General features: G+C 39.8%; 1 protein-coding gene and 1 long non-coding RNA gene across 4 annotated transcripts in view; one reads left to right on the forward strand and one right to left on the reverse strand.

Moving 5' to 3' along the window:
* LOC133374168 (uncharacterized) overlaps nucleotides 1–3,919 on the forward strand; it is a 35,508-nt gene extending 31,589 nt beyond the window's left edge. Inside the window, exon 2 of the long non-coding RNA XR_009759831.1 lies at nucleotides 3,601–3,919. This is a non-coding gene — a long non-coding RNA (uncharacterized LOC133374168). The remainder of the gene's footprint in view (nucleotides 1–3,600) is intronic.
* Nucleotides 1,805–12,205, reverse strand: part of AZIN1 (antizyme inhibitor 1) — a 44,589-nt gene continuing 34,188 nt past the window's right edge. For 2 of the 3 annotated variants that reach the window (XM_061604676.1, XM_061604685.1), the window contains 4 exons: nucleotides 7,025–7,190; nucleotides 5,974–6,089; nucleotides 5,600–5,814; nucleotides 1,805–3,781 (listed from right to left, as the gene is read on the reverse strand). In XM_061604676.1, coding sequence (XP_061460660.1) covers nucleotides 3,670–3,781; nucleotides 5,600–5,814; nucleotides 5,974–6,089; nucleotides 7,025–7,190 — 609 coding nt within the window. In that variant the 3' untranslated portion in view covers nucleotides 1,805–3,669. The remainder of the gene's footprint in view (nucleotides 3,782–5,599; nucleotides 5,815–5,973; nucleotides 6,090–7,024; nucleotides 7,191–12,205) is intronic. The other variant, XM_061604693.1, reaches the window with a different exon arrangement.

Here is a 12,205-nt window from a genome sequence, read left to right on the forward strand (position 1 = left end):
TAAGCCTGTGGTTGTCCAGAGGGGTGGTGGTGGTGGAAGAGAAGCAGCAATGACTGTACTCTAACTTTGTGTTCTGCCATGTGCTCCCTTAGCAGCCATTTTGTGACTGGTGCTCACATTTGCAAAATTCAAAATGTGCCCACTGGTCCAAAAAGGCTGGTGACCTCAGATCTGGCTTGAAAATGGAAATGGACTCCCTTCAAGTCAATTCTGACTTATGGCGACCCTATCAATGGTAAGCGGTATTCAGAGGTGGTTTACCATTGCCTTCCTCTGAGGCTGAGAGGTAGTGACTGGCCCAAGGTCACCCAGTGAGCTTCATGGTTGTGCGGGGATTCAAACCCTGGTCTCCCAGGTTGTAGTCCAACACTCTAACCACTACACCACACTGGCTCTACAGATCTACCTTATGCCACCCTTATACAGAGGTGAAAGGGTTTGGGGCAAAAAGAAGAATCTGCTCTTGTATTTAGTGGAAGGCTGAATTCCCTTTTGGAATTAATGTTGGATTTATGTGTAGGATGACTGTTTTTGTGGGATAGTTTTTCACAGAAAGGGCACTGAGCTCTAAAGACCTTGCATGTTGTAGTTATGGCTACCAGGAAGGCCAGCTTTCGGGTACATAGATTAAATGATACCCCCTTAACAGTTCAAACAGGATGCCATAGCCTTAGAGACTGCTTGGAGACTCCATAATGGAAATGTATGAATCAGTGGGGGACTGAGGCGGGTAGCAGTTGTCTCCCTTTACTGAAAGTCTGCTATGACAATAATTGGCATGGTTGGACTCCTGTGGCCTACAGAGGCAAAAATTCCCCTTGCTGGGTGTCTGGCAGAGAAGTTGTTCAAGATTGTTCAGAAGAAAGGATGGATGGTGGAGCCTCTGCAGCAGCCTCTGCAGCAGCCATCGCTTTAGTCTCTCTTGATTTTGACTGTTTTACAATTCTAAGTTTGTTAAATGATTGGCTGACAGTCATTAAGAGAGATCAGGTGGCAAAAAAGGAAGAAAAAGTATTTGAGAAACAACTTTAGAGAAGCTAGAGAGAAAATGTGTGGGAAAGCAAAATACTATAGAGCACAAATAGTTAAGAGGAGCTGTGAGACAGCATTGGCCTGGACAACGGCAGGGCACAAACTGGAGGAGGAACCTAGAACATAGGATACAACATCAAAAGCTAATCATGTTCCTGGGCTTCCTGGCAGGTAGGAATTTATTCCTGTTGGGTGCCTTCTTTATCCAAAACTAGTAACAAACTGATGGTACTGCTGGATCTGCCTTGATCACTCACCACCTTTGAACAGTTTAGGCTGATAAAATGGACTGCAATCCTTTTTGGGCAGAGATAGTCTTGATATCACACATCAGGTGGACATGGCTTGTGGGAAATGGCCTTGAGGGCCAAACTGGGATCTGGACTGAGCATGTTTTATGAAAGGGTAAACAAGGATAGATGTTTTTCGTCCCTCATGTGTGGAGAAGAAATTGTGCTATTATCTGAAAATTAGGACTATCACGTGAAAAACATATTTGGGATTTATAGTACAACCATATGGAGTTACCCCACATGTACAAGAGACTCATCAGAATAAAACCCATTAAATAGATCTCTTCCTCCTTTTCATTAAGCTTCTCAACTGGACTCTCATATTTAAATTGCCAGCTAGAGTTTGGTGCATCTAAACACAGCTTCATTTTTGTAGCACAGTTTCTGTTGAGCATGAGTATAGGTCTTCATGTATATAAATTCTTCAAAAGTCTCTCAAAGCAACTAGCTATACTATACACAAGAAAAAGTCCCATTAGTTAATTTGCTATATAGAAATCATTCAGTTTTATATTTGAATTTTTCAAAAACTGATATTACAATATTGTAAACAGAAAGATAGGTTTTAGCATATAAATTCAAATACATACCAAGTTCAAACCAGTTTTTATGGCAAACTGTCAAATACAATACAGACATTTCCAAGGTGACTGTACCATTTACAACAGAGTTGGTTAACTCACAACAGTTCTAAAAACCTATAGCAGAATCCTGGGCATCTTTAAAAAGGCTTGATGATAGATATGAAAACTGTCCCCCACTTTTCTTTCCTAATAGAACCCTGACAGGTATTGGGGTCAAAATGCTAGAAATTAATGTTTTCTGAACTGGAAAACTGAACTTGCTTTTTCATTTGCGCTTTAATGTTCTCGGCCATATTCTACTGTCAGGGTTACTAAGATTTAGCTGTAGAAACCTTTCACAAAAGTGAAAAGCATCTCAAATATAGTACCTGTTATTTTAGAATGATCAGGTTGAAGGAAATATTCCCTAACCCTTTTACCTAGCAAAGACACAGTTTTAGCACACTGAGCTAGAAGGAGAAAGTGTTCTGCCAATTGGCACTACTATAAAATGCATGTGTATCTGACAGCCCATTTCACATCACCAAGTTAGTTAGGAATACTAATCTCCATTTTCAAATTAACTCTGACTTGGTGCATTTCAAAATTCATGCCCAAGGCTACTAGGTTAGCAAAATAAATTAAAGTGAGAAATCAAAGAGTATGAGGAATCTAAGCAACAATTTTGAGTAAAAGCTTCAGTATTTTGCTTGCGAAGTCTACCTGCTGCAGTTTAGATGCTTCCAGGCATGCTCTCACACTCTGTATCCAAAACTGCAAGGATCCTGTTCCTAGGATGCAGCCATCCTATCAAAGAGTAAATTTTACCAATCAGAAGTACTTTGGTGGAATATTGAGACTTGCTAATCTTAACCCTATGCAGGTTTCTGTGTAAAGTAAGCATCCCTAAGTTAATGGGTCTTACTCCCAGTAGTGCACAGGGTAAGTCTTGCTTTAATTTAGCTTTCTGCTCAGTGCACTTTACTTCCTGTGGATTACTTCTAGGCATCTGTTGGCTCGCATATTTTGGTGTTAGAATCATTAAATTAGATGCTTATGGAAAACAAATTGCACTTCAACTTTGAACTTAGTGCTTTTCAGTTGAGTCTCGTGATTTAATATTCCGTCAATTTAAATAGTCTTTGAATAGTACCCTTAACACCTTTTTGTACTTAAACTATCAGTGCTGCTTAGACCTCTTCCCTATGTTAACGGGGAGGGGGGTGGGAAGAACAGTAAAGTCTACACAAAATTTTATTGCAATTGTACAAGGGTGGGTACAGCAAAGGTGAATACAACACATACTATGATGCAATTTTACATTTATTAAACTACAGTTCAAAGCACAAATTTACACATTCTAAGTACACTAAACATAGCTAATGAAGTCACACTTGTTTCCCACTGACATTTCAGATATCTGAGGGAAACCCAATTTTACAAGACTAACAGATATCCTTAGTATAAAAACTGTACTTGTATGTAAACTGTTTAACAGAGAACCCAAGTGATGGGTTTCCATCTCAACTAAGTCATCCATTTTGTTGCATATTTTATTAAAATGCTGAGGGATTGAGTGATCTGACATGTTTAAATTGGTTTATTACAATTCTTACTCCCCCAGTAAATTGTAGTTGTAGCTGGTTTTGCCTGGTCCCAAATGATTTCAAGTTTCAGTAATTCATTCAAGATTGTTCCATTTTTCTTCCAAGCTGGAATGTTGTGACCAGACAAGACTACAGACATGCAACTGCAAGGCTAATCGAAGCAATAATGCCTGTTTAAGCTACAGTAGAAAAGCTGTCTTCAGGACTCAGCTGAATGCAAGAAGGCACCAAAAAGAAGTTCTTCATCAGTGTGTCAGAGGTGAATCCAGCATCTTGCATCTCACACCTGGAATTGGAATGGAAAGCACATACAGATATTCAGGCAAATAGTGGAGGAACGATTTCAGTATCCAAAGTCACTTTTTACTGTTTTCCATAATGTTTTAAATACTGCAAGTTAAGCAAATTATACTGCCTAATTTTAGTTCTGTCCATCCCTTATGTTATCAACAATTCAGAAAATATCAAATATTCAGAAGAAAGTCTGGAAGATACTTTTTGGTGCAACAATAGTTTGATCAATTTGTAATTTTGATTATTACACTTCAACTTATTAGCATGCAGTTATCCAGCAAGCTTATATACCTATAATAACCCATCAATCTGCAAAGACAGATAAAAATGAATTCAAACATCCAGATCAATCCATTTCTTCCACCAAAAGGTATTTTTTCATTCACTTAACAGCCAATTATGTCCTTGCCAAGTGGCAAAACAAGTAGTGAACCATGCTAAAGATGTAGCTTTGTGTACTGTAGGGATGGGGACCCTGTAGCCCTCTAGATGCTGGGAATCCACTTCCATTTCCCCTAACTGTAGGGCATGCTGATGGGTTGAGGAATGTTGGACTCCAACAATAACTGCAGGGTCACAGGTTCCCCACCCGTGGACTGCCTATGGGTTTTGAGAAGGGCACATGAAAGTGCAGAACAGTGATCACTTACAGGGAACCAGGCCTGGCCCTACAAATAATGTTTAAAATTCTGTCCAGAAACAAGGACTGTACCATTATGGTGGCTGCACAGCATGTAAACTACTCACGGCCATATAATAAGTATGAAAAGCCAGGTAATTAAAAAAAAAAAAAAAGACCTACAAAGCTGGTTGGACAGCCTGCACCAAAACAAGTCCTAAGCATGTACCTTGTGCGTGTGCTTAACACATGCACAATACCTAGATCAGGAGTGGGGAATCTCCAAGTCCTTTTTTGGGAAGCCACAACCATCCACCTTACATCTGATGTCAAATATTATGTCAGGTGTGGGGCTTCAAAGCAACAATCAGGAGCTTAAAGTGGACTCCCGATTGTTCCTTTGCTAGAGCAAGGGGCACTCAACCTCAACTCTCAACCTGCCTTGCTCAAGGAAGCAGAAGCAATTTCCTTTGAATGGAAACTGCTTCCCATCAGAGTATTGTTCTTTGAAGGGAGGCATGGGAGGGGGAATGCAGGTGTGTGGGGAGGCTTTGAAAACCCTTTGCAACATCAAGGGGTGCGAAGGAGAAGTGCAGGATTGCAACGCCCTTTCCCATGTTCCCCTTTTCAACCTCCAATGTTCCAGACTAGAAGAGAGAGTATGGAGCAGGCTTTGCAAGCTGTCCCATGCTTCCCCCTTCAACCTCCAGTACTGGGATTTTTACAGGTAGGTGAGTTGACCCAACTCAACAGGGAGAGCCAATAAGAGTTCCCTACTCCTTACCTAGAAACAAGTATTATGTTGGTTTTGTATCCAGTGAGATCATTTAGTAGCTTCACCCTGAATTGGAACATGAGTTTCCCCCTGTCCAAATCCAGTACTCCACCCCACTGCCCAGTTACAAGTAGGCACCTGTTGCCAGGTGACTAAAAAAAAAAGCACCCAGGTTTTGTGGGGAGAGATTGCATCCACATACAAAAGGTCCAGCAATAATAATAATAATAAATATTTTATCTCTAGGCTGTCTATCTGGCCGCGGCAGCAACAATTTCCAAAGGAAGTTTTATGTTTCTCAATGTGTGTATTATGCTCTTACTTAGAAATAACTTACCTTTCTTCAGAAAGTATTGAACACAGTATTTTGTTAAAAGTTAGGTTGATTCAGGTAGTACAACACAATATAAACTTACCAGTTACTGAATGACATTATGTAGTAAACTGGTGGCCTCTGGAAATCATTGAAAGCAGATTGTTCGCCCAAAGTGCCAGAACCCATATTGTCAAAGAGCAGCCAGTCTCCAACATTCAGCTCAGGAAGAAGACAGCTTTCCACAATTTGATCAAGCTCATCAGAGGATGGACCCCAAAGGCTGCTTGCAAATAGAGGCTCGTCTTCCTTGTATTTCTATATGAAAACAGTTCTGACAGTTAGATTTAGGGTTGTGTGTATATCACTCTACACATACATGCAAGAGCAATGATTATCTCGTGTCAGTTCTTGAAACACAAGTACAAAGTAAGCTCTTTGAGCTCAGGAACCTATAGCATATAAAGGTGCTCTCACCTTGTGAACCTCTGGAACAGAGGTCAAATTCTCAGATAATTTGCTTGCAAAAGAACCATAAACACCATCATTCATGTAGTACACAAAGACTGGTTCATCACTGTTTGTTTGTTCTACTATAAAAAAGAAGTTAGATTTTACTAAGAGTTTCATCATAATTTTCCATTTACAGCCCTTTTTTAAAAAGTTGGGTAGGTTTTTCAGGAGCAAATGGAACATACACATGAACAAAAGACAAGGGGAAGGAATATCAGATATAAGAGACAACTTGAGAAAAATATGGTGAATCGTTTAAGCTAGATTACCTGGCAACATTTTAAAAATTGCACATTAAATAAGCAACATATGTTTCCTCGCTTAATTCAGTCTGAAGACAAACATTCTGCAAGTGTGCCCTCAATCTCACATGCAAATTAGCAATGCTATGCAAATCAAACCCTGAAGTCTTAAAGCTTAACAAACTGAAGTACTGTATTTAACCCTACTGGTAAAACTTTCAGCCTGAAACAGTATGTTTCTATGGAAACTGGAAGTATGTTTTAGTTTACAATTAGTAAATATTTTTCCTCCTCTGAGGGCTGAACCCTTAAATGGAAACCAGCTCAAATACTGGAACAGGCACGACAACTCAGGAGGCGAGAGAGAAAGAAAAAGTCAGAAGAGCCTGGTGAGATGTCCACCATCTAGCTCCTGATGTTCAAGATTAGATAAGCCCCTCACTATCCCAGCTACTACCAGAGAGCTAACTCAGGGACCATCTTGTTCTGAGGACAGAGATTTGGCTTTTAAAAAGCCCCCCCCTTAGCTTGTTTCTTGTGTTTTAATGCTTCATGTTTTATTTATTTTTTAATTTAAATTGCTTGTGTGGTTTCCCTGAAAGGCAGTATATAAATATCCCTAACAGATAGAATAAAATAATAAAAGCTTCTGAGTCATCTAAAGGAGGAAGTAAGCTTTTTGAAGAGAGGCTTATTTTTTACTACAATCCAAAGGAGTGCTGTTAAATCATCATAAAGATTGCAGAGACAAGTGTAAAACAGATTTTGCTTACTTTTAGAGAGAAGAGGTTTATCATCTTCAATAGCTTTCTTGGCAATAATATTAACTGCTAGAGTAAATGCAGAAGAAACATAATAGCATCCAGGCTCTGCAATCACATTTACACCAGATTCTTCAGGAAAGTAGGTATCAAGTAACGGACTGACAATATGATTAACCTATAAGATAGAAGGGGAACATTTATTTAAAGGCTTGTGTCAACTTGTAATTTGCAACTCTAGTTAGAGTTTTAAGGCTGCTCTTAGATCAACTCTTGCTAAGCTGCCTAAGGGAGAAAATAGTACTACTCACCATCACAACTTAGGGAAAAAATCTGCAACTCATCAACTTGCTTAGTTTGTCTGAATTTTACCTCATAGTAGAAAGTATAAATTATATATTATTCCTGATCTACTTTTCAGAATTTTTGCAGGTTTTTCAAATAAATTCAAGTGAACGGTATACATTTTAACATATTACTGCTAGAGAACTACAACTGCAGCTGCCTGGTTGGTGCTGACCCATGACAGGGCTTTTTCAGTGATTGTTCCCGGTTTGTGAAATGCCCTCCCCAGTGAGGTGCATCTGTCTTCATCACTATTGACTTTCAAGAAGAATTTGAAAATATTCCTGTTTACCCAGGCACTTAATGGCAGAAGGGAACTATTCCTCGCAACTCAAAGATAACTGGTGAAAGAATATTTTTGACTGTGTTTTAGAATGCTTTTAATTATAATTGTCTTTGAATATTTTTTTTAGTATGCTTTTCTTTTTCTTGTGAATAGTTTTGTTTTTGTTTGCCACCCTGGGCAGGATATAAATAACAACAAAAATAATAGCAGCTGCTGGGGCTGCTCCAATCAGGCTGTTTCCCAATGTCCAACCTCTGTAGTTCAATGGTACAAAAAATGGTCTTGTTTTCAAATATCTTAGTTCTATTCAAAACAGCCATCTAAAATTTTGGGTCATTTCAAAATAATGGAAAATTTTATTAAGATGTGATATGTAGACTCCTGCAGCTTTTTAGATATTGCAATTATGAAGTCTTCCTCTTCTCCTTCTCAATCTGAACCTATATCCAAAAATGTTTTAAGCCAATCAAGTAGCTCCTAACATATGGGTAGACACCTGAGAACTGTTTGGCCTGTTGCATGAACTGCAGAGCCAATCTACCCGTATATAAACCAAAACACACTTTTCACATAACACATTACAAATAACTTTTTTAATACATTGTAACAAAAAAAGGAGGACATACAGAAATACTACTAAAATAAACTGTGGCCAAAATCCAAAGATCTGCTTCCATGTATGAAAATCTGCTTTCTGCACTTAGAATGGTTATTTTTCTCAGGCCATATTCGAAGATGCGTATCACATGTGGATACACAAGTACTGAGGAAGTTACAAAACTTTAACAGAGTTAGGTAAATTGCGAAAGATGTCATTGATCTCTCATCAACAGTTCTTTGGATCCTGGCCTGAATACTTTAACTTCAAATCTCTGCACAAGTTCTTCCAAAATTTTTTCTTGATTTCAAAAGGACCTGCAGCTCTGTAGTATAAAACTTGCAAGGACCTTTTTGCATGCAACAGTACACTATTTTTTACCACTGTGCTAATAAGCCTCAAGCTGGTGTGCTCCCCTCTCCAATTTTGGCAGCGAGATCAGAAACATTTGCTTCAAAACTAATCAGAGTTCCCTGTTACTTCTCAACTCAGAGGAACTTGGTTTATGCTCTGATTTTGTTAAAGCCTGGATCAAACCATGGCCCTGCTAGCTTGCCAAACCTATTTTCTATTCACTAATAGGCAAAAAAACCCTTGCGGTTTAAGCACATACCTATAGCCAACAGATATTTCTATCAAACTTTAAAAAGCAGGGTAATTGGGCAGCTATACTGAATGCACCAGGGGAGCAGGACCTTCTCTGAGATATTGTACTGCCTTACAAATTTATAAAAATGCAAACGCAACTTGGGTTGGTCTTCCACAGTCCAATCCACTTCCTGTGTGCATTCACTATAACTGCCCAATTTCTGCGCTTTTAAAAGTTTGATAGAAATATATATTGGCTATAAGTATGTTCTTCAACCACACAGGGTTTTTTGCCTACAGTAGGGCTGCACTCATACAGCAGGTTAGGTTCCAGACCCCCGCCGAAAAGCGAAAACCACAGAAAAGCGGATCAGGTGGAGAGCGGGAAACTCCAGCCCCCCCTCCAGCTGATTGCCTCACTGGCGCTGTATTAGCGGAACGCCAAAAAGCAGGGCCCTACTGTATTAGTGAATTTCTCTGCTTTTCAATCCAGGAGATAAGAAATGGGATCCTGTGCACGTTTGCTGAGAATGGATTTATCATTTGCATGCTTATTGAGTTCAATGCGATTTATTCCTCTGCAATCATGCTTAGGATAGGTGAAACTGATCATAGGGAAGGAGGGAGGGTAGTCTGGAGTGGGGAGAGGAGGAAGAAGAAGGAATAGGGGAGGGGAGGAGAAGGCAGGTCTGATCATTTGCATGCTTATTGAGTTCAATGGGATTTTGTTATGTTCCTTCAAGTCAATTTGGACTTAGAGCAACCCTATGAATCAGCAACCTCCAATAGCATCTGTTATAAACCACCCTGTTCAGATCTTGTAAGTTCAGGTCTGTGGCTTCCTTTATGGAATCAATCCATCGCTTGTTTAGTCTTCCTCTTTCTACTCCCTTCTGTTTTTCCCAGCACTATTGTCTTTTCTGGTGAATCATGTTGTCTCGTTATGTGTCCAAGGTATGATAACCTCAGTTTCATAATTTTAGCTTCTAGTGACAGTTCTGGTTTAATTTGCTCTAACACCCAATTATTTGTCTTTTTCGCAGTCCATGGTATGCCCAAAGCTCTCCTCCAACACCACATTTCAAATGAGTTGATTTTTCTCTTACCCACTTTTTTCACTGTCCAACTTTCACATCCATACATAGAGATCGGAAATGCCATGGTCTGAATGATCTTGACTTTGGTGTTCAGTGATACAATTTTGCATTTGAGGACCTTTTCTAGTTCTCTCATAGCTGCCCTCCCCAGTCCTAGTCTTCTTCTAATTTCTTGACTGTTGTCTCCATTTTGGTTAATGACTGTGCCAAGGTATTGATAATCCTTGACAAGTTTGATGTCCTCATTTTCAACTTTAAAGATACATAAATCTTCTGTTGTCATTACTTTAGTCTTCTTGATATTCAGCTGTAGTCCTGCTTTTGTGCTTTCCTCTTTAAGCATTTGTTTTAAATTACTGGTTTCTGCTTTCTAGTATGGTATCATTTGTATATCTTAAATTATTTATATTTCTTTCTCCAATTTTCACACCTCCATCTTGGTCCAGTCCCACTTTCCATGTATGTTCTGCATATAGATTAAACAAATAGGGTGATAAAATACACCCGTCTCACACCCTTTCTGGTTGGGAACCAATCGGTTTCTCCATATTCTGTCCTTACAGTAGCCTCTTGTGCAGAGTATAGGTTGCGCATCAGGACAATCAGATGCTGTTGCACCCCCATTTCTTTTAAAACATTCCATAGTTTTTTATGATCTACACAATCAAAGGCTTTGCTGTAATCTATAAAGCACAGGGTGATTTTCTTCTGAAATTCCTTGGTCCGTTCCATTATCCAACGTTCTGTTTGCAATATGATCTCTTCTTCTTCCTTTCCAATTCCAGCTTGGACATCTGGCATTTCTCACTTATGGTAAGAGCCTTTGTTGTAGAATCTTGAGCATTACTTTACTTGCATGGGATATTCAGGCAATAGTTCAATAATTACTGCATTCCCTTGGTTCCCCTTTCTTTGGAATTAGGATGTATATTGAAAGCTTCCAGTCTGTGGGCTATTGTTTTATTTTGAATATTTGTTGACAATTTTTTATCAAAATTTGGACAGATTCAGTCTCAGTAACTTGTAGCAACTCCCATGTAATCATGCTTAGGATAGGTGAAACTGACCATGGGAGGAGGAAGAGAAGTGGGGGAGGAGAGCAGAGAGGGAACAAGGGAGGGGAGGGGGCAGGAGGGAAGGGTAAGTTTGATCATTTACATGCTTGTTGAGTTGAATGGGATTTACTCCCGTGCATGCTTAGGATAGGTAAAACTGACCATGGGGGAGAAGGAGGAGAAGGGGGGAGGGGGCTGAAGGGGTGAGAAAGGGGCAAGAGGGAGGGGATAGGAGGAGGAGGGGAGGGCAGGTTTGATCATTTGCATGTTTTTTGAGTTCGATGGGATTTACTCCTGTGCAGTCATGCTTAGAATTGGTGAAACGGACCTGAGGGGGGAGGAGGGGTAAGGGGGAGGGAAAGAGAAGAAGGGGAAAGGGGGAGGTGATAGGGTGGGGTGGGCACTGTGCAGAGGGAAAGGTCTTTTCCTTTCCAAAAGGAAAACACTGAACAGTATCATTGTTTTTCAGGGTTTTCCTCAGCTTTTTATTCTACAGCAGGCACATGTACTCTCCCACTCATATTTCAACCAAAGCTATCCTTGGCTACTTCCACACCAGACCTTTATTTCTTCGACAGTCATGGCTTCCCCCAAAGAATCCTGGGAACTTGAGTTTGTGAAGGGTGCTCAGAGTTGTTAGGAGACACCCTATTCCCCTGAAAGAGCTGCAATCCCCAGAAGAGGAGCTGATTGTTAAACCACTCTGAGCACTGGAGCTCTATCAGGTGAATAGGAGTCTCCTAACTCCCAGCACCCTTCACAAGCTACACTTCCCAGAATTCTTTGAGGGAAGCAATGACTGTCTAAAGTGAAATAAAAGTCTAGTGTGGCCACCTGATTAGCCAAGCCAAACAGCTGTGAGTCTGGCTTTTTGAACACTGACATTTGGTTCTTACTGAGCATGCTGATGCTTATCATTGACTTCAATATTAAGTTTCTTAAATTAATTAAAAATCAGCTAGGCATTGTTTATCTTTTAAACTGCAGACAATAAAGGTCAGAGTATGGGACAAGGTCAGTAGTAGGATTACAGGTACTTTGTGAACATGGCTGATTTTTAGTTAATTTCAACAGATTATGAGACCATTAACAGAAAGAAGTCCAACAGGGGTCTGGATTTTCTTCTCTTGTTTTACACTTTGAACTCCTAATTCTCTGAGTGTTTTGTGTATTGCCATGAAAACGTAGAGGGTTTTAAGCTAGTTTTCTGAGTTCAGGACTATA

This window comes from Rhineura floridana, chromosome 1 (genome assembly GCF_030035675.1).
Source record: "Rhineura floridana isolate rRhiFlo1 chromosome 1, rRhiFlo1.hap2, whole genome shotgun sequence".
NCBI lineage: Eukaryota > Metazoa > Chordata > Lepidosauria > Squamata > Rhineuridae > Rhineura > Rhineura floridana.